At 36.2% G+C, this 22,129-nt stretch overlaps 1 protein-coding gene across 2 annotated transcripts in view; it reads left to right on the forward strand.

Annotated features, from left to right (window-relative positions):
- Positions 1–22,129, forward strand: part of BAZ1A (bromodomain adjacent to zinc finger domain 1A) — a 100,316-nt gene that overhangs the window by 51,063 nt on the left and 27,124 nt on the right. For both annotated transcript variants that reach the window (NM_001244159.2, XM_013989047.3), the window contains 10 exon segments: positions 2,233–2,367; positions 3,129–3,228; positions 4,387–4,553; positions 7,779–7,874; positions 8,564–8,702; positions 10,226–10,372; positions 15,019–15,114; positions 15,236–15,460; positions 17,055–17,220; positions 20,500–20,613. In NM_001244159.2, coding sequence (NP_001231088.1) covers positions 2,233–2,367; positions 3,129–3,228; positions 4,387–4,553; positions 7,779–7,874; positions 8,564–8,702; positions 10,226–10,372; positions 15,019–15,114; positions 15,236–15,460; positions 17,055–17,220; positions 20,500–20,613 — 1,385 coding nt within the window.

Below are 22,129 nucleotides of genomic sequence, written 5' to 3' on the forward strand. Positions count from 1 at the left end.
CTGTTGTTAGAAGTACCTGCAAGGGAGTTCCTGTTGTGGCACAGCAGAAACAAATCCGAATAGGAACCATGAGGTTGCGGGTTCGATCCCTGGCCTCACTCCGTGGGTTAAGGATCTGGTATTGCCTTGAGCTGTGGTGTAGGTTGCAGACGTGGGTGGCTTAGATCCCGTGTTGCTGTTGTTCTGGCGTAGACTGGCAACTGTAGCTCCAATTTGACCTCTAGCCTGGGAATCTCCATATGCCGCAAGTGTGGCCCTAATAAGCAAGAAAAAAAAAAAAAAAAAGAGGAAGAAGCAGCAGCAGTGCCTGCTGAAGTGGTATTTTTGTTTATTGTGGGTATTGTATGTGTGAATACGGACATCTTGGCAATTAATATATTGAAACCTATTTTGACCTTTTTAGGGTATATATTTTAGAGGAAACCACCCATTCATACTTAAAGGACAGTTCTCTGTACTCAAGGGTTATCATTTAGGGCAGTAGACAGCCATCTTAATGGAATTTACTTTTAATGTAAAATCTTACTGGATTCTTGATTTACTCTGATGGCCAGAACTGATTAAATTTCAGGTTGTCAAAAGCTATGTTCTACCAAAAATAAAAATATTATGTATAAAATTGAATTCCCTTTAAAAGTATTCCTATTTTGTTAACTGTTTAAATTTTTTATCATTATTTTCTTACACATTTTCTTTGTTTTTGTAAATTGCACATGTTTTTTGGAGAGAAAGAAAAGGCAGTGACTGTTAGACCAAAAATAATCTTAAGAATTGCTAATAAAATTTTTTTAAAAGTCTTGAGTTGAACATGCATAAGAGGTGAACAAGTTCTGAATACAAAGTAAAAGAAGAGAAACTTACATTTAGTAATTATCCTAGAACCACAACACTTCTGACAAAAATGAGGTTGACTTCTCTGAACTTAAATTTTGAGTTGAAACTTGATAGAAATTTATCATTAGTTCTGCTTTTATCCAGACCGACTTCATGTGTTTATTTTTGTTTTTTAGGGCTGTACTTAGAGCATATGGAAGTTCCCGGGCTAGGGGTCGAATTGAAGCCTGCCAGCCCACTCCACAGCCACAGCAACTCTGGATACCAGCCGAGTCTGCAACCTACACCACAGGTCACAGCAGCGCCAGATCCTCGACCCACTGAGTGAGGCCAGGGATAGAACCCGAATCCTTCTGGATATCAGTCGGATTCATTTCCACTGCACCACAAAGGGAACTCCCAGTCCAACTTTAAATAAAGTATTTAAGTATCACTCCAAACCGGGGGGAAATCTAAATGTTCAGCAGTTAAGAAATGACTAAGAAAAAATTAATTCATTTATTTAGTACAGGGGAATTTTTTTTTTTTTTTTTTTTTTTTGTCTTTTGAGACCTGCACCTGTGGCGTATGGAAGTTCCCAGGCCAGGGGTTGAATTGAAGCTGTAGCCGCTAGCCACAGCCACAGCCATTCGGAATCCCAGCTCACGGCAATGCTGGATCCTTAGCTGAGCAAGGCCAGGGATTGAACCCTCGTCCTCACTGATACTAGTCGGGTTTGTTTCCGCTGAGCCACAACAGGAACTCCTGCAGTGAATTTTTAATAGTAAATATAGGGATTATTTATTTACATAGAAAAGTCTCATACAAAATTAGTCAAAAGTGAAGAAAACAAAATTATGGTGTAAATAGGAGTTCCCATCATGGCGCAGCAGAAACGAATTGGACTAGGAACCAGGAAGACACAAGTTCAATCCCTGGCCTCACTCAGTGAGTTAAGGATCTGGCATTGCCGTGAGCTGTGGTGTAGGTCGAAGACGTGGCTCAGATCTGGCATTGCTATGGCTCTGGCTTAGGACAGCAGCAACAGCTCCGATTAGACCCCTGGCCTAGGAACCTCCATATGCCACAGGTGTGGCCCTAAAAAGACACACACAATGAAAAGATTATTTTGTAAATATAATTTTGAAATAGTTTTAGAATTCAAGAAATTATTGAAACATTCTTGAGTATTTTATGGTAAAGTTATCTTTTGAATTGTGATTTTCTTTTTGGTAAAACTGATTAATTATCTAGTTTTTTAAAGGGTCAAGTAATAAAATGTATATAAATACATAATACACATGGAGCTCTAATGTTTTTGACCTGGTTTTTAGCAGTAGTCATATGACGTGTTAGAGCATATCTATATATGGTTTACTTATGTGTCATTATTGTACCCTATGTCTTTTTTAAATGAAGGCATCATCTCTTTCAACATATAAAATAGCAGAACAAGATTTTTCTTATTTCTTCCCTGATGACCCTCCCACATTTATCTTCAGTCCTGCTAACAGGAGAAGAGGGAGACCTCCCAAACGAGTATCTATTAGTCAGGTAAGTAGAGAATTGATAAAAACTACATTATGGCTCTTAATAAAACTAATCAAAATCAAGAGTAGTGTTGACACCCTTCACTCCTTAGCCTGTAGGAAGGAACACATTCCTTAAACTGTGTACTGTGTGTTGGTAACTGTTCTGCAGTGAGGCTTGTAGAAGTATCAGTTGTGAATTAGACATGACTCTTATGCCACAGGGATTTTATATCAAAGTGGAAGCAAGCATATAAGCAAATAGTAAAGCAGGATGACATATGGGGAATAAATTATGGGATTGAAATGTAAAGATCATTTAAAAGGTAAGAGATAATATCACAATTAAGCAGGCTAGATTAATCTCAATAAATAAAGTAAAAATAAACTTTTGACATTGTTTAATATTAACCACAGTTATGTCTGGCATGTCTTTTCTCTGCCTGTGTCTTATTTGATGTCTATACTATCTAGTTTATAAAGTACCCTGGAAGATTTTTTGGTTTTTCTAATGTATACTTTTAAGTCTCCCCTCAAAACAAAACCAGTTGTTTTTCCTGGCTGTTTTTTGTAGTAATTTATAAAACTATAGAATTAGCTACTATTCTCTGTTCTCTGTGTTAAAACTAGAGTTATTAAAGTTCAGTTAGAATAAAACCTTAGTATAAAGTATAATTGCTTTATTCTTACTGTAAGAACAAAGAAGACCATTTGTTTGTAAAAGTTCTGGTTCTACAACTTTAGTTTCTTGTTTTTGTTTATGTTTTTTTGTTTTTTGTTTTTTAGGAGGACACCATTGCTAATAAACAGACTGTTGTAGGTTTTAGGAACAAAGTTACTAAAGAAAGAGAGAAACTTTTGAAACAAGAAGAAATAAAGTCACTGGGTGAGTTTTAACATTCTCTCCAAAAACTGTTTAGTTACAGGAAAGAATATTTCTCTGTTCCCAGGTAGAAGATGTTTCTAAAGTGATGTATTTCTGTGTTTTGTTTTGTTTTGTTTTTCGTTCTTCGTTTTGTGTGGGTTTTTTGGCCCTCACCAGCCTCATGTGGACGTTTCCAGGCCAGGGATCAAACTGGTGACGCAAGCCGCTGCAGAGACAACACTGGATCCTTAATCCATTGCTCCACAGGGAAACTTCTCTGGGTTTTTTTTTTTTTAAGCATAATTTTTTCCCTCAGATAACTGTTGACTTGTGTGATAATTGAGACAGCTCTTCCTCTCGTAAAATAATATTTCAAAGTATAGTATATACCCTGTTAAACTTACCTAATGCAGATTGAGTACAAGTTGGGAGTTTCTAGGGGCTAGAAACTGTTTTGGGCCATTTTGTTTGAGTCATACAGCCTTATAAAACATTGCTTCCCATATGTGACTATATTATATATGAATCACTTGGAAATCTTGTTAAAATGAAGGTTCTAAATTAGTAGGTCTGAAAAAAAAAAGTGGTTTTTTTTGTTTTTTTTTTTTCTTTATCTTTTTCTTTTAAAGTAGGGGGAGGGAGGAAGTTTCCCTTGTGGCTCAGCAGGAATGTAGTATCCCGACATAGTGTCTGTGAGGATTTGGGTTCCATCCCTGGCCTCGCTCAGTGGATTAGGTGTTGTCACAAGCTGATGTGGCTCAGATAGGTGCCACTGTGGCTACGTCCAATTTGACCCCTAGCCTGGGAACTTCCATAAGCTGCAGGTGCAACCACAAAAGGAAAGAGGGGAAAAGAAACTATATTAGTAGGTTGGCTTGGAGAAGAGATTCTGCATTTCTGACAAGGTAATATCTTGCTACTCATCTGAAGGTCACACTTTGAGTAGCAAGGCTTTTCAAGGCAGGTATATGTTTATCCCACTGCAGTAGTTTGTTTTAAACACAGTCAACTTGCTCTTCCCATTTTAATCACCTGCTCACTCCCCCCAGAATTTGCAACCCCTATGAGTCTCTCTTGATCTCATTTAGCCTTAAGGTATTTCCGGGATTCTTTTGTTACATTAAAAAAATGTATTATTTTTTTACCTTTGTACTGTTCTAAGTTTGACCTTCTCCACAGCTTTTGAAAAGGCTAAATTAAAAAGAGATAAAGCAGATGCTCTAGAGGCAAAGAAAAAAGAAAAAGAAGATAAAGAGAAAAAGAAGGAAGAACTGAAGAAAATTGTGGAAGAAGAGAGAATGAAGAAGAAAGAAGAAAAAGAGAGGCTTAAAATAGAAAGAGAAAAGGTATATTCAAGTATATTAGTTATGCTCTCCACAAATAGTAAATAGTATTTTACATATTTAAATTTATGGTTATTTTCAAATACTTTTATCACTTTTATTCACATTTAGTTGTGTATAGAATGCTGATAAATAGTATTGGTTTATCTCCCTTTCGTACTGGAAAATTTAATGAATGATTTAAGGTTCAACTTACACACATACCTTTATACTTCAAAGCCTCTTCTAAAGTATAATTCTGAAGTTGATTTTCTTCATTATTTAGACTTCCATATTTAGGGAAGACAATGTATGTAAAACTTTCAAAAGTAATAAAATATGTCATTAGAAAAATGCAATAAAATGTGTAATTAATAAGAAATAGTGTAATGTTATTACCTTCCTGGAAGAATAAGGTAACTGTGATAATCAGTATTTCAGCAATTCTTTGATTATAATCTTCAGTGGTAGTTACTCCTTAGAGAATTCTATAGCTGGTTTCTTCTGGAGTCATTGTCATTGGTTCTCCCAGGATAGTCTCAAGTAACCTTAGGCGATCATGTTACACAGTGTGCACATTTAAATTGCATGTATTTCTTGAATTATTTCAGATAGGTCCCTAAGGTGGAGGTGGAGAGTGTTTAATACATGTTTACTCTAGGAAATGTAGAAGAAAAAAAAAAACACTTGTAATCTAGAGATAGCATTAACACTTTGATTAATTTACTTCTAGTCTTTATTCTGGGCCTTCTAGAATAACAGCCAGCATTTATAATTTTGTATTTAGGAGGAGTTCCCATCATGGCGCAGTGGAAATGGATCCGACTATGATCCATGAGGTTGTGGGTTCGATCCCTGGCCATGCTCAATGGGTTGAGGATTCCAGTGTTGCCATGAGCTGTGGTGTAGATCACACATGCGGCTCAGATCTGGCATTGCTGCAGCTGTGGTGTAGGCCCATGGCTGTAGCTCCAATTGGACCCCTGGCCTGGGAACCTCAATGTGCCATGGGTGTGGCCCTAAAAAGCAAAAAAAAAAAAAATATATATATATATATATATATATATGTGTGTAATTTTGTATATTTTTTTGTTTAACATTATTGTAAACATTCCTTCATGTTATTAAATTAACTAAGTGGAATTTTTAGCGACTGAATATAACAATCAAATAGATATAAGTAAGCGATTTACAAATTTTTGCTCATAAATAATGGTACTTTATTCATATTTGTGAATAAAAGTCTTTCCTGTTTTTGGATTATGTCTCTTGATAAATTTGTAGAAGTAAAATAATAGGTCAAAGGATAAGAACATTTTTAAAGTTTTCTGTACATGGGGAGCTCCCTTTCGTGGCTCAGCAGTTAATAAACCTGACTAGGATCCATGAGGATGTGGGTTCCATCCTTGGCTCAGTGGATTAACGATCCAGCGTTGCCGTGAGCTGTGGTGTAGGTCACAGACACAGCTTAGGTCCTATGTTGCTGTGGCTGTGGCATAGGCTGGCAGCTGCAGCTCCAATTCGACCCCTAGCGTGGGAACTTCCATATGCTGCAAGTTCGGCCCTAAAAAAAATAAAAAAATAAAAATTCTCTACTTGGACATAAGTATTTGCTTGCCAAATATGTTGTACTTTTTGTGTATCTTAGAAACAAAGAAAATACCCATCTTATACATGGTATAAGAATTAGTTGGGGGAAGGGAGAACTTATTTCAGCAGAACATTCAAAGCACAGTTAATAAGTTCTGTACTACCTTATTTTATGTTAAATTTGATAAGTATACATCTGTTTACTTCAGTGTTGCTAAATTTCCAAGAAAGAATATTAATATGTATTAAACATATAATGTATTAACATGCTTATTGGAAATAATTATAAATAAAAAATTCTTTTACATTCAGCTTTATTAGAGACATTTTAGGGTCAGTATTTATCTTGCAGTTTCAAATACCAGAATCAAGAAATAAGGGTTTCAAAAGACTTACGTGAGCAAAAAGTCCCCAATTGTATTCTAATAATGCTTTTATTTACTGTCCATTCTGTGTCCCCTAGGCTGTTACTCAGATTTAAAAGAGTCTTAAAAACAATGTATTACAAATGTAAGGGGAAGTTTTATTTTAGGTACTCTAATAATTTCTTACCTCTTTAGTTAGGATCTAATTTTTTTTTTTTTTTTTTTTTTTTGTCTTTTTAGGGCCATACCCACAGCACATGGAGGTTCCCAGGCTAGGGGTCTAATTGGAGCTACAGCTGCCAGCCTATGCCAGAGCCACAGCAACGCCAGAACCAAGCCAAATCTGTGACCTACACCACAGCTCATGGCAACACTGTATCCTTAACCCACTGAGCAAGGCCAGGGATCAAACCTGCAACCCAATGGTTCCTAGTTGGATTCGTTTCTGCTGTGCCATCATGGCGTTTGCTTTGCTAGTAACAAAAGACACACTCTTGCCAAGTTCATGTGTTCTGAACCATGGATAAAGTGTCCATACCATGAAATAAGGAAAGTTTTGATGTGCCTTGTACCTAAGAGGTGCAACAGAAATTCTGACATCGGCAGTGTCCCTTTTTGACTTAAAAAAGATTGGTCCTTAAAAATGTTCATAATACGTAAATGACTTTCTAAACTTTTTACAATTGTCAGGTTTTTTTTAGCCAAGACTTAAACAATTTAATTAAGTTAAATTAAGTTGAGGGAGAGCTTCTATATGCGGTTAGATTGAAATAATACTTATCCAGGAGCTACTATGCGTTGGACATTTTTTACCTTTGTAGCAGTTCTGCCAGATAGGCATTGTTTTGATCAGTAGTTTTAACACATTAATGTGCATCAAGATCACCAGAAGGGCTTATATCAATTGCTGGGGCCCAATCCCAGAGTTTCTAGGTCAGTAGGTGGGGTAGGTCTAGGGTATCTGTGTTTCTTACTACTTCCCAGGTGATGCTGATGCTGCCTTATACATTTCTTTTTTTTTTTTTTTTTTTTGTCTTTGGCTTTTCAGGGCCGCACCCATGACATATGAAGCTTCCCAGGCTAGGGTCTAAATGGAGGTGTAGCTGCTGGCCTACACCACAGCCACAGCAATGCATGATCCGAGCCTCATCCGGATTCTTGAGCCACTGAGCGAGGCCAGGGATCAAACCAGCAACCTCATGGTTCCTATTCGGATTTGTTTCTGCTGCACCACAACGGGGAACTCCTGCCTTATAAATTTCTTATAAGAATTTTTATTAACCTTTTGTTTTAGGAAAGAGAGAAATTGCGTGAAGAAAAGAAAAAATATATGGAATACTTAAAACAGTGGAGTAAACCTAGAGAAGACATGGAATGTGATGATCTTAAGGTAAAAGCATGTTATGTGATGTTTCACACACCTGTGTAACAGAGGAAATAGCCACTTAAGCAAGTGTTTTTCTTTAGAGTTCCAAGGTAGCATTGTTAGTATTTTGTAACAAGCTTCAATAATGATTCTTATTCTGTGGAAATAGTTGGTCATCTGTACTATCCTTGATAGCCCAGTAACAACTGGGGCCAGGCATGCATTTAGCTTGATTGCTAGACAAAGATTCTGCCTGTCTCCAGAATAACCAAAATATCCAAACCCAACTCATTCATCTCAGTTTATAAGGAACCATTTCTAAGATAACAGATGGTGAATTAAGTCTGTTTCATATCCTAAGGAAAATACCGCATCAAAAATCATATTGATACAGCTAAGGCCTTGACCTCAGAATTTAGGTTAGGAATCTCTCTTGACTGGAAAGTGTAGTCAGAGGCACACTTCAACCTCAAGTTACATTTTTAGTTTGATGAGGAAGAAGTCCCTAAAGACTGTGATTTAGTAAAGTTGAAATAAAGCCAGGGCATCTATAATTTCAAAAGTTCCAAAAGTGATGACAGTAAACATCCAGGGTTGAGAACTGTATGAAATAATTCTTTACATGAAATAATTCTTATTAGGTAAAGAGTGTATCATATTTACAATTTCCTGTGCTTGGTTCAGATAGTTATATAAATTGTTCAATCTTGCAGGAACTTCCAGAACCAACTCCAGTGAAAACTAGACTACCTCCTGAAATCTTTGGTGATGCTCTGATGGTTTTGGAGTTCCTTAATGCATTTGGGGAGCTTTTCGATCTTCAAGATGAGTTTCCTGAGGGAGTAACCCTAGGCAAGTGCTATTGCTGTGTTATAATTCACCCTAAAATTAGTGGCTTAAAAAAGCAAATTATTTTCTCTCAAAGTTCTGTGGAGTCATTGGACCTAGCTGTTGGGATCTTTCACATGGATATGGTCAGTCTCCAGTAGGGAGCTGGAGTCATCTGAAGGCTCACCTGGTGAGATGTTCATGGTGGCTTATGCACACGCACACGCCTACCTGGTCCCTTGGTACTCTCCACACTGGATGGCCTGCACTTCTTATGTGGCAGCTGAGTGCTCCAAGAGGCCGGAAACAGAAACTGCCAGTTTTCTTGATTACTTCTGCCAAATTCCAGTAGGTGGGCCTGGGGGATTCAAGGAAGTGAAGGAATAGACTACTTCTTGAGAGTGGCATGGTATGTAAGTGCAAGGAGGGAAGGAATTGACATAAGTCATATTTGGAGACAAGTTGTTGTCTACCTTTAATTTTTTATTCTATTTTGCCTCTGTACTTATTCACTATTACTTTGTATTTACATCATTTATAAAAGCTAAATTGGTATGTGAAGGGCTTTAGATCCCATTTTGATATTTAGCTGCCAATAGCAAAATAATTTTCTTGGAATCCAAATAAAGACTCTTAAAGACAGAATTACAGTGCCACTCTTATTTGAGTAAGAGTATATTCTTCAGGAAGGCTTTCACATTCCCTGAATTTCTCTTTATGAGCTAGATGAGGCATGAATCATTGTGCCTTACAGATCCAGAGGTCTAAACATTGTTGGTTTAGGTAAGGTGAATGAGATGAGAAAGATTTATATCTTGAGCATATTAGGATTATAACTGTTGCTGATGATTACCTCTGCTGTGCACTGTTTGGTAAACAGTAATGTCCCACATAGCTATTAAGAACATTGGGACACGAGTTCCCATTGTGGCTCAGTGGAAACGACTAATATCTATGAGGATCCAGGTTCGATCCCTGGTTTTGCTCAGTGGGTTAAGGATCCAGCATTGCCATGAGCTGTGGTGTGGATCACAGACGAGGCTCAGATCTCAAGTTGCTGTGGCTGTGGCGTAGGCCGGTAGCTACAGCTCCGATTCGACCCCTAGCCTGGGAACTTCCATATGCCACAGGTGTGGCCTTAAAACAACAAACAAAAAAAGAACAGTGGGACAACAATAACAAATCTTTTGGCATTGTTATTCAAATGAGAGTAAAATTATAATTTTAATATGTCTTAATTTACATCTCAAATTCAAACCTCAATAAACTATTATATTGATCTCTTGAGACTAATTTGGCTTTCTTTGGATGTGGGGATTTTGGCTTATGATTTTACTGTATTTTACTGATTTATAATTACATTATAAATTATTATAAATTTTTAAAAATTTTTTGCCTTGAATAAACTTGGCTGTACTTTGATAAATGGACACTTAAGAAAATAGTTACACAGGCTGTTGTTGATTAAATTGTTTATTATTCCAGTGGAGTTGTTTTTTCAGTACATGACCAGAACTTTAAATTCATTTTAAACATTTTATTCACAGAAGTGTTAGAGGAAGCTCTTGTAGGAAATGACAGTGAAGGCCCACTATGTGAATTGCTTTTTTTCTTCCTGACTGCCATCTTCCAGGCGATAGCTGAAGAAGAAGAGGAAGTAGCCAAAGAGCAAATAACTGATGCTGACACCAAAGGTCAGAATTAAATATTATTGCTAGCTGATTGTAGCTTTGTAGTGAAACTAATTTTTGAAGGTTATTTTAAAATTAACTTGAATTTATGGTTCAAAATTATGGTTGTTCAAGTTAGTTGATTCTTAAGTCACATACTAACAACACATTATCAGTTTTAGAAAAGCTTTGTTTTAATGAGCTAAAAAATACTGCTCTCCCCCACCCCCCACTCCCTACCCCCACTGCTGCCAGTCTGTCTTGCTTTTTATTCTTTTAGATTTCTCCTATGATTTAGGAGCATTACAGATTTCATTGATCAGTATCTGTAATTCTGAGAAATTCTACTAAATAAGCACTGATTTTTTTCCCCTCCATATAAGGAAATACTTCAGTTGTTGTTTTTAATAAATTAAATTGAAAATACTGCTACTGATTTCATTCCAGATCTAACAGTTTTTAGATGAGAGTTAAGTAAATTTAATTTTTTAATTTCACTAATTAGTTTGAACTAGAATACTTTGCTCTTTAAATTTTATACAGATAAATTTTAGGAGTCAGTGGGTGGTACATATTAATATAGAAATAATTCTGAAGGAAAGCTTTTTTAATTTTTAATACAGAAAATATTCACTTTTATTTAGTATTTACTTCAATCAGAGGAATTATTAAGCATTTATATTAAAAGGTTGATTTGACTTCCAACATAATACTTTCTGAATTTTGCCACATACGAGATAGGACCATTAACAATAACAATACTTTAGTGTATTTCATAAGAATTTACAATAAGAAATAACTATTTGGAGATATCTTGAGAGCAGAATATTGGTAGAAAAAAAATGTGACATTCCTCCATTCAGATAGTATGGTTGTCCTTAGGTAATTTGAGCTAATTTCCTTTATGCCTAATTGCTGAAGCAATAGGACAATGATATATAAGTAAGTATCCAGTGTTGGTTGCCTTTTAAATTACAACCTGAGTTCAGATATTCTCTCGCTTGAATGCTAATAACATTCTTAAAGGGCATAAGTCCCTTATCAAGGTCATTTTAACAATGTGGTCCTCATTGTCAACTCAAATGATTTAGTCAGTTAGGTGAGACTCTACTAAAGAGAAGACAGAAGAGTAAATCCACCTATAAAACATGTAAAGATTTTCTAAAATGACAAGTACTAACACTACAGATGGATTATCTAAGATAGACATTGTAGCATAAATTCATTCTTTTATTCTTTAGGTCGTCTTAATGACCAATACTGTCACAGGGTTATTGACCAAATTCTGACCTTAATACAAGATAAAGCTTTCTTTAATTCAGGATTCGAAGCAGGTGAATTTCAGCAGTCCTAGTGACAGAAAGTAGGGTTAAAAGGAAGTTGTGTTGGAAAATCAGCTGGTGTAAAAGAAAGATATATTAACCGTGAGGTGTGTATGGCCATTATATTTTCTATTCATGATTTGTTTGATCTGTGATTTTTATAGCTCTGCTTCTATACAGGACTGTCTATAAAGAAAAGTCTACCTATGAATAAGTATTGGCCATTAAAAAGGTTTTAACACCCCTTTTGAAACTAGTTATTTAAATGTTAGAGAGGGAAAAAAATAGTTTGGCATTTTTCTGCCCTTCCCTCATTTCCTTGTTATTATTGGCCATATTTTAAATGGTTATTTCACTTTCATTAATGGCCCCATACTGTTCCTCCAGGTATTTTTCCTATGTTCTCCCATCTCAGCAACAAACAACTTTTCCATAGTCTTCCCGAAAGCAACTGAATAGTCGAATGGGATTGAACGTTCTTTTATTTCCTCATTAGCTAGTCTTATTATGTAAGGTGTTTCTTGCTATTTTTTAGAAATGGGGAAGTTTGGCAGAAAAGCATGAATTTATCTTAGTGATGAAAACATTGAGGTTCATTGAGGCTATTTACTGAAGATCACATAGATAGTAAGTGATCATACAGCTAGTAAGACACTATAGATGCATTGTTTCATTTAATCATACCACCCTTGTAAGGTAGATGTAACTATAACTATTTTTCTGCCGTTTACATATAAAGAAACCTAGACTTAAATTAACTTGCCCAGAGAGTTTTAAATTTAACTTTAATTTAATGTGCCCAGGGAGTTTAATTAACTTGCCCAGAGACATACGGCTAATAAGAAAGTGATGGGTTACAAATTTAAGCACTTTAGTCTAGAGCCTCATAGTGACTATGTTGTATTTCCTTATAATATGGCAAAGAAGTAATTATCTGTCTTCAAGAACATCTGATTTCTTTGGCCTTTGGTCTCCATGTTTTTATATCAAACCTTGGATTTTTTTTTTTTTTTTTTTTTTTTTTGCTTTTTAGGGCTGCACTTGCAGCATATGAAAGTTCCCAGGCTAGGGGTCAAATCAGAGCTACAGCTGCTGGCCTACGTCACTGCCACTGCCACAGCAATGAGAGAGATCCAAGCCACATCTGTGACCTGCACCGCAGCTCGCAGCAATACCACAACGGGAACTCCAATTTGGATTTTTTTTTTTTTTTTTTTCCAGTGCCATGCCTGCAGTATAAGGAAGTTCTGAGGCTAGGGATGGAAACCAAGCCACAGTAGTAGCCTGAGCCACAGCATTGACAGTGCCAAGTCCTTAAATGCTAGGTGGCGCCACCAGGGAACTCTTAATTAGCAGATTTTTTTTTTAATCAGCAATTTTTTAACTCTCATATTAAAAATATCACTTCCTCTCTTTTGTCTTACCTCTAAATGCCCTTCAAAGTGTATGAACAAGAGAATTTTTTATATAGAATAGTTTGTGTTTTTACTAAGATGCTATTGTTTAGGGTTGAAATTGTATTTACCTAATTCTAGATTATAGTGGTGATAGATATATCTATTTCAGAAAGTCATAACATATACAGTTCAGCTGTATTCTCTTGAGATGACATACCCAATGGTTATCTCTCAGTGAATCCTAAAATGATATTTATTTCTTGACAGTGCGATTTGGTAGATAATTGAGCTAAAGAATATATATTTTAACATGTTGGTTTAATACAACTGAAAGTAAACTGTCATTTTGTTAGTTGTCTATTTCCTAAGGCCTTGTAGCCTTCATTGTAGAAAATTATAACTTTGTAGAGCTAAAATAGATTGAGTATGGTGATAGGTGCAAAGGGAGAGAGACAGTATACTTATACAGCCCTGTAACTAGGACTGTTGTTAATTTTAGAGGGCCTATTAATTTTAAGTTTGTTTGGCTTTATCTGTAAAATGAAAATTGAAAAAGCTTTAGGTCTAGTATTTTCTTGATGAGGAAGAATATATCTGTCATTTTGACTAGATTCATGGCCCGGTAGGAATAATTTCTGCATGTATACAACTTCTCCTGTATGTATTGTTTATGCTTTTAATGCCATGAAATTGTCAGTGATCGTAATCCCAGAACTGACTTTTTCATGCCTTTTCCTTTAGTAAAGGACAACATTTCTGTTCTCTAAGGTTCATTTTTTCAGCTTGTGACCTTTGGGGGAGAAAATCGTAGTAGAAAGTTAAGAACACAGAACCAGGTTAGCCCAGTGATTTTCCAGCTTTAATCTGTGGAGCCCTGCAGTCTGTTCAGGGGTCCCTCCATGCTGTTCCAGGAGAGTTGGAAAGATGAATGGGCAGGATTGTCATCTCTGTGCCTGACTTTAACAAGGGCATCTTTTATATTGTGCTTCCAAGAAATATTTGAAGAATTTGAAAACTGCTGATCTAGACTTACCCCTTTAAGAAAAATGAAGCCAATTAAGTGACTGGTCTAAAGGCTACATAACTAGGAACTGGGCAGAGCTAAGAATAAAGTGTACATATCCAACTTTTAGTCTGAAACTGTGTCCACTCTACTGTGATACAACAGAAGGGCTTTTTATAAGCTTAAAGTTTTTTCATAGGTGACATTTAAATTTTTTGTTATCTACATAAGGAATAATTGTGTGTGTGTGTGTGTATATATATATATATATATATATATGCCAGTGTAAATACATTTTTGTGCCATTAGATTTGCTCTTTAGTCCGCTTTGTAGGCTAAGCACTGTTTTCAGAGCTAAAGCAATTTACTTGGAAAACATAGGGAGATACTCTTACTGTTTCTTGGATTGAAGAGTTTTCAAAATAAAAACAAGCAATTTATATGAAGAGGATAAATCTGTGGTTGAGTGACAGCACTGTACTGTTTTAGTTCCTTTAGCTCCTTTTCTGTGCTGCTTTTGTGATGGTTACAACTTATACTTTGTTATTATTCAATCTTAAAATATTTATAAAAGATTTGGGCGTCTTCAAATAGATTCTGATTTTCAAAGTAGACTTTCCTAAAGTTATATTGATCAAGGAGATTCGTTTTGCATTCTAATGTGCATTTTACCACTCTTGGGGAATATGTATGTGCATCTTGTTGGTAACTTGGAAATTGTCTTCTCGTGTTAAGTAAGGGAAAAGTGTGTAGCGTATGTCTTAGGATTTATAGTTGGATGTGCAGACTAGACAGAATATGAATGCTGCTTGTTGTACTTAGTGTTGGCTCTTTTGAGGTTCCTGAATGTTAAGTTGTTTGCTGTTTCTTTCATCATTTTAAAAGGGCATTATTCCCAAATATTCAAGCTTTGATTTGCACTAGAATAAAGTATTTATTTCCTTAAAGATTTAACAGAGGCTTTGGATGAAGATGCAGACCCTACAAAATCTGCACTGTCTGCAGTTGCATCTTTGGCAGCTGCATGGCCGCAGTTGCATCAGGGTATGTGTGGGTTTTTTTTTTTTATTGGCTTTTTATTTTTAATTTTATAAAGGTATATTTTACATTGCTGAGGATTTGTTGTTTATATTTTAAATAACTATTTCATTTTTAACAACTATAGGCTGCAGTTTGAAAAGCTTGGATCTCGATAGCTGCACTCTTTCTGAAATCCTCAGACTACACATCTTAGCTTCAGGTGCTGATGTAACATCAGCAAATGCAAAGTACAGATATCAAAAACGAGGAGGATTTGATGCTACAGATGACGCCTGCATGGAGCTTCGTCTAAGCAATCCCAGTCTAGTGAAGAAACTGTCAAGCACTTCAGTGTATGATTTGACACCAGGTAAACTTTGCAAGTTGGAATTTGTATAACCTGTCTACTCCTACCCTCTTATCTTCTTATGCCCAGAAAATTAGGTGACTGATAAGAAATTTTAGATGCTATTCAAGAAAAAGAGAAAATCAGTCTTAAAAAAATTGTTACAATAAAAATGGTGTTCTAAATTGAAACTACTGTTTTTATTCATGCTAGCTTTAATTATTGATGATTTTCTTTTCTTTTTCATTTGGATTTTCTGTTATTTTTAAAAATTGTCATTAGTTTACTAACTCTACTAAGTTTAAAAGGATAAGTGAGAATTACCTAGCTTTCACTTTTATTTATTTGTAAATCAGAAATGTAAGCTATAGCTGCTAAATTCTAACATTGACTCAAGTAAGTGAAATATGTGGAACAGTATTTAAATTAAGATGAAGTTATTTTTTACTTCGTTTTTAATTATAAGAATAATAATGTACATGGGAGTTCTCTTGTGGTGCATCGGGTTAAGACTCCTGCATTATCACTGCACCAGCTTGGGTGACAAGAACCTGTGGTGCAGGTTCGATCCCTGGCCCTTGAACTTCCATATGCCACAGGTGCAACCAAAAAAAAGAAGTAGAAAAAAAAAGTACAAATATATAGGAGTTCGCATTGTGGCGCAGCAGAAACGAATCTGACTAGGAACCATGACGTTGCAGGTTTGATCTCTGGCCTTGCTCAGTGGGTTAAGGATCTGGAGTTGCTGTGAGCTGTGGTATAGGTTACAGATGCGGCTCAGATCTGGCATAGGCTGGCATGGCTCCGATTCAACCCCTAGCTTGGGAGTCTTCATATGCCCCGTGTGCGGCTCTAAAAAGCACACACACACAAAAAAGGAAGTACAAATATATGGAGTTTAATTTAATATGCTTATTTAAGCAAACATAAAATAAGAGTACCTTAATTCCTAACATTCATATAGTTAAAAAAATTTTTATTTATTGAGGTATAGTTGACCTAACATGCATACAGTTTTTTTTTGTTTGTTTTTTTTGTCTTTTGTCTTTTTTTGTTGTTGTTGTTATTGTTGCTATTTCTTGGGCCGCTCCCGCGGCAGCATACAGTTTTTATAATTTATGGTGTCTGTAGTCTTTTCAGAGTAGCAAATTGCCTAGAGTCATTTTTTTTTTAATTCATGTGGTTATAACTTAGTTTTGATTTGAACTTCGTATATAAGCCTAACAATTAAAACTTAAAATCTTTGCAATTAGGAAAAAAAAGCAAAACCTTTTTGGGGCTACACCCATGCATGCTGAAGTTCCCAGGCCAGGGATCGAATCCACACCACACTTTTGATCCAAGCCACAGCGGAGACAACACTGGATCCTTCATGCACTGAGCCACCAGAAAACTCCAGAAATTAGAAAAATTTTCATGTCTGTTGAGCTAGTATATAAGCTAGTCATTAATATTGAAATGCCTTATATATCATGTAACTGTTAAATTGGATTCAATCTGACATGCCATTGACATGCCATCTCGAGAGACTTTATTCTGTATTAAACATTTTCACATTAAGTATAAATTAAAAATTTTGTCATTGATAATCCAGAAGTTATTTACCAATTTTTGACAGGAGAAAAAATGAAGATTCTTCATGCTCTCTGTGGGAAACTACTGACCCTAGTTTCTACTAGGGATTTCATTGAAGATTATGTTGACATATTACGACAGGCAAAGCAGGAGTTCCGGGAGTTAAAAGCAGAACAACATCGAAAAGAAAGGGAAGAAGCAGCTGCCAGGTAAGAGACAATTACAGTCAGTTGTGCTAATGAAAGCTATTTATTTCTTTGCGTCTAAAACACTGTTGATTTTAGCCAACCGAATCTGACAACATATAAAAAAGGTCATACACCACAACCAGGTGGGATTCATCCCAGGTTCACAAGAATGGTTCAGCATACACAAATAAATCAACATCATACACCACATTAACAAAAGAAAAGTAAAAAACCACATGATCATCTCAATAGGTGCAGAAAAAGCTTTTGACAAAGTCCAACATCCATTCATGATCAAAACTCTTACCAAAGTGGGTATAGAGGGAACATACCTTAGCATAATAAAAGTCATTTGTGACAAATCCACAGCAAATATAATACTCAATGGAGAAAAGCTGAAAGCCTTCCCACTAAAATCTGGCACAAGACAAGGATGCCCACTCTCACCGCTGTTATTCAATGTAGTATTGAAAGTCCTAGCCACAGCAGTCAGACAAACAAATGAAATAAAAGGCATCCAAATAGGAAGAGAAGAAGTAAAACTATCACTGTATGCAGATGAAATGATACTGTATATACAAAACCCCAAGGACTCAACCCAAAAACTACTTGAGCTGATCAACAAATTCAGCAAAGTAGCAGGATATAAGATTAACATTCAGAAATCAGTCGCATTTCTGTATACTAACAATGAAATATTAGAAAAGGAATACGGGAGTTCCTGTCGTGGCTCAGTGGTTAACAAATCCGACTAGGAACCATGAGGTTGCGGTTTCGATCCCTGGCCTTGCTCAGTGGGTTAAGGATCTGGCGTTGCCGTGAGCTGTGGTGTAGGTCACAGATGTGGCTCAGATCCTGAGTTGCTGTGGCTCTGGCGTAGGCTGTTGGCTACAGCTCTGATTGAACCCGTAGCTTGGGAACCTCCATATGCCGCAGGAGCGGCCCTAGAAAAGGCAAAAAGACAAAAAAGAAAAAAAAGAAAAAAAAGAAAAGAAAAAAAACAGAAAAGGAATACAAAAATATAATACCTTTTAAAATTGCACCCCAAAAAATCAAATACTTGGGAATAAACCTGACCAAGGATTAAAGACTTATGTGCTGAGAACTATAAAACATTAATCAAGGAAATTAAGAGGATTCAAAGAAATGGAAAGATATTTCATGCTCCTGGGTTGGAAAAATTAATATTATAAAAATGGCCATACCACCCAAAGCAATCTACAGATTCAGTGCAATCTGTGTCAAATTACCCAAGACTTTTTTCACAGGACTAGAGCAAACAATCCAGAAATTTATGTGGAACCACAAAAGAGCCAGAATTGCCAAAGCAATCCTGAGGAACAAAAACCAAGCAGGAGACATAACTCTCCCAGACTTTAGACAATATTACAAAGTCACAGTAGTCAAGACAGTGTGGTACTGGTATCAAAAAACAGACATACAGGGAGTTCCCGTTGTGGCTCAGTGGGTAACAAATCCGACTAGGAACCATGAGGTTGTGGGTTCAATCCCTGGCCTTGCTCAGTGGGTTAAGGATCCGTCATTGCCATGAGCTTTGGTGTAGGCCACAGATGTGGCTCAGATCTGGCATTGCTGTAGCTCTGGTGTAGGCCGCCAGCTATAGCTCCGATTAGACCCCTAGCCTAGGAACCTCCATGTGCCACAGGAGCGGCCCTAGAAAAGGCAAAAAGACCAAAAAAAAAAAAAAAAAAACCAGACACACGGACCAATAGAACAGATTAGAGAACCCAGAAATAAACCCAGACACCTATTGTCAATTAATCTTTGACAAAGGAGGCAAGAACATAAAATGGGAAAAAGAAAGTCTTTGCAGCAAATATTGCAGGGAAGCCTGGATAGCTGCAGGCAAATCAGTGAAAGTAGAACACACCCTCACACCATGCAAAAAAGTAAACTCAGAATGGCTTCAAGACTTAAATATAAACGAGATACCATCAAATTCCTGGAAGAGAACATAGGCAAAACATTCTCTGACATCAGCCTTACAAATGTTTTCTCAGGTTAGTCTCCCAAAACAAGAGAAATAAAAGCAAAACTAAACCAATGGGACCTAATCAAACTGACAAGCTTTTGCACAGCAAAGGAAACCAAAAAAACAAAAAGACAACCAGCAGAATGGGAGAAAATAGCTTCAAATGATGCCACTGACAAAGGCTTAATCTCTAAAATGTACAAACAGCTTATACAACACAACAGCAAAAAAGCCGACAACTCAATTGAAAAATGGGCAAAAGACCTTAATAGACATTTCTCCAAAGAAGATATACATATGGCTTACAAGCACATGAAAAAATGTTCAACATCAATGATCGTTAGACAAATGCAAATCAAAACTACCATGAGGTACCACCTCACACCAGTCAGAATGGTCGTCATTGATAAGTCCACAAATAGCAAATGCTGGAGAGGGTGTAGAGAAAAGGGAACCCTCCTGCACTGTTGGTGGGAATGTAAATTGGTATAACCACTATGGAGAACAGTATGCAGTTACCATAGAAAACTATGTATAGAACTATGTATAGAACTATGTATAAAACTATGTATGACCCAACAATCCCACTCTTGGGCATATATCCAGACAAAACTTTCCTTGGAAAAGACACATGCACCCACGTGTTCATTGCAACACTATTTATGATAGCCAAGATACGGAAGCAACCCAAATGTCCATCGACAGATGATTGGATTAGGAAGATGTGGTGTATATGCACAATGGAATACTACGCAACCATAAAAAAGAACAAAATAATGCCATTTGCAACAACCTGGATGGAACTAGAGACTCTCATCCTGGGTGAAGTAAGTCAGAAAGAGAAAGACAAATACCATGTGCTATCACTTATATCTGGAATCTAATATACAGCACAAATGAACCTTTCCACAGAAAAGAAAATCATGGACTTGGAGAATAGACTTGTGGTTGCTGAGGGGGTGGGAGTGGGATGGATTGGGAGCTTGGGCTTAATAGAGGCATACTATTGCCTTTGGAATGGATTAGCAGTGAGATCCTGCTGTATAGCACTGGGAACTATGTCTAGTCACTTATGATGGAGCATGGTAATGGGAGAAAAAAGAATGTATATATGTATGTATAATTGGGTCATCATGCTGTACAGTAGAAAATTGATGAAACAATGTAAACCAGCTATAATGGAAAAAAATTAAAATCATTCTATTAAAAAAACCATGTTGAACTACAGTGTGGCATCGGATCATACTGTTTGTTGACTTTACTAAGAGGTTATGAATATATTAATAATATTTTATTTTAACTTCCAGAATTCGTAAAAGGAAAGAAGAAAAACTTAAGGAGCAAGAACAAAAAATGAAGGAGAAACAAGAAAAACTAAAGGAAGATGAGCAAAGAAATTCAGTTGCAGATGTATCTATTGGGTATGGTTTCAGTTACACTGCTCATGTGGATTACATAAAGAATAAAAATCAGCACCTTTAAAATGCTTTCAAAATTTTCAGAAAACTGGAGTTTTCTATAGGTATATAATTGTTTCAGCAAGTCTATGAAATTTACGTAAGACAGTCCTCAGATACTTATGCGTATGTTAAAAAGTTATAATTTCCCCAGAAAACTTTCCATAGGCTATTTTAAAGCAGTTTGTAGCATTACTAGTAGTAGCTCTTCACTCCACCATTATCACCACAGTTGTACGCCGTCTTTCATAGAGCTCCTTCAAGCTTTTTGAGGAATAGAGGTGAGATTGAAGGTTTTAATAGAAGGTGTAGGGAGAGGACGGCTGCACCTTAATTTAGTAACTGCCGAAGTATTTTGTTGCATTTCAAAATATTGGGGATGGGAGTTCTTGTGTGGCTCAGCAGGATAAGGATTCAGCATCTCTGTAGTGGCTTGGTTTGCTGCTGTGGCTCGGGTTCAGTACCTGGCCTGAGAACTTCCACATGCCACAGGCATGGCCAAAAATAAATAAATATATTGGGGATGGAGATTGGCTATGAAGACAAGTGGAAATTTTTCCGTGTTGTAGATAGCAAGTCATATTCAAATTTAGCAGAAATAATCATTTTAAAATAAAATCTGCAAAAGAAGTTCTAGAAATCTTAGTAGTCCAGATTTAGTGTATTGACTTTCGATTATGTTTACCTGTAAAAATACCTATTAAGTCTTCAGATCATAGGTCACAAACTTGCAACAGCTGAATTTTATATGCCCATCAGTAATACTTTAAGGAATTGAATTCGGATACCTTATAAAAATTAATAAATATCACACCTAAAGTACAAGCAATCAAATAAAAAATAGTTAGACTTCATCAAAATTAAGAACTTTTGTGCTTCAAAGAACACTATAAGTCAACTATATTCCAATAAATAAAAAAGGAAGAAACTGAAAAAACCACCTAGAGAATGGGGAAAATTTTTTGCAAATCACACATATATCTAATGATGGTCTAATATCCAGAATACTTAAAGAACTCATATAACTCAATAGTAAAAAGACAACCCAATTAAAAACGGGCAGAGGATTTTAATGAGCATTTCTCCAAAGAAGATAAACAGGAAGCACATGAAAAGATGTTCACCTTCATTAGTCATTAGGGAAATGCGTATCAAAACCACAGTGAGATACTACTTCACACTTACTAGGATGGCTGTAATTCATTTGGGGGGTAGTAATGTGTTGGTGAGAATGTGAAGAAAGTAGAACTCTCATATATTGTATTGCCAGCAGGCATGTGTAGAACAGTGTGGCTGCTTTGGCTAAGTTTGGCAGTTCATCAAACAGTTTAAACCATGTTAATCATATAACCAGCAACCTAACTCCTAGGTGTATGCTCAAGAGAATTAAGAACATACATTCACCCAAAAATGTATACATGAAAGTTCGTAGCAGCAATATTCTTAATAGCCAAAAAATAACAACCCAAATGTCCATTGT

This window comes from Sus scrofa, chromosome 7, assembly GCF_054392235.1.
Source record: "Sus scrofa isolate SSC_HxYL_T2T_F1_AM1 chromosome 7, Sscrofa_HxYL_maternal_Yorkshire_Landrace_v2.0, whole genome shotgun sequence".
Classification (NCBI taxonomy): domain Eukaryota; kingdom Metazoa; phylum Chordata; class Mammalia; order Artiodactyla; family Suidae; genus Sus; species Sus scrofa.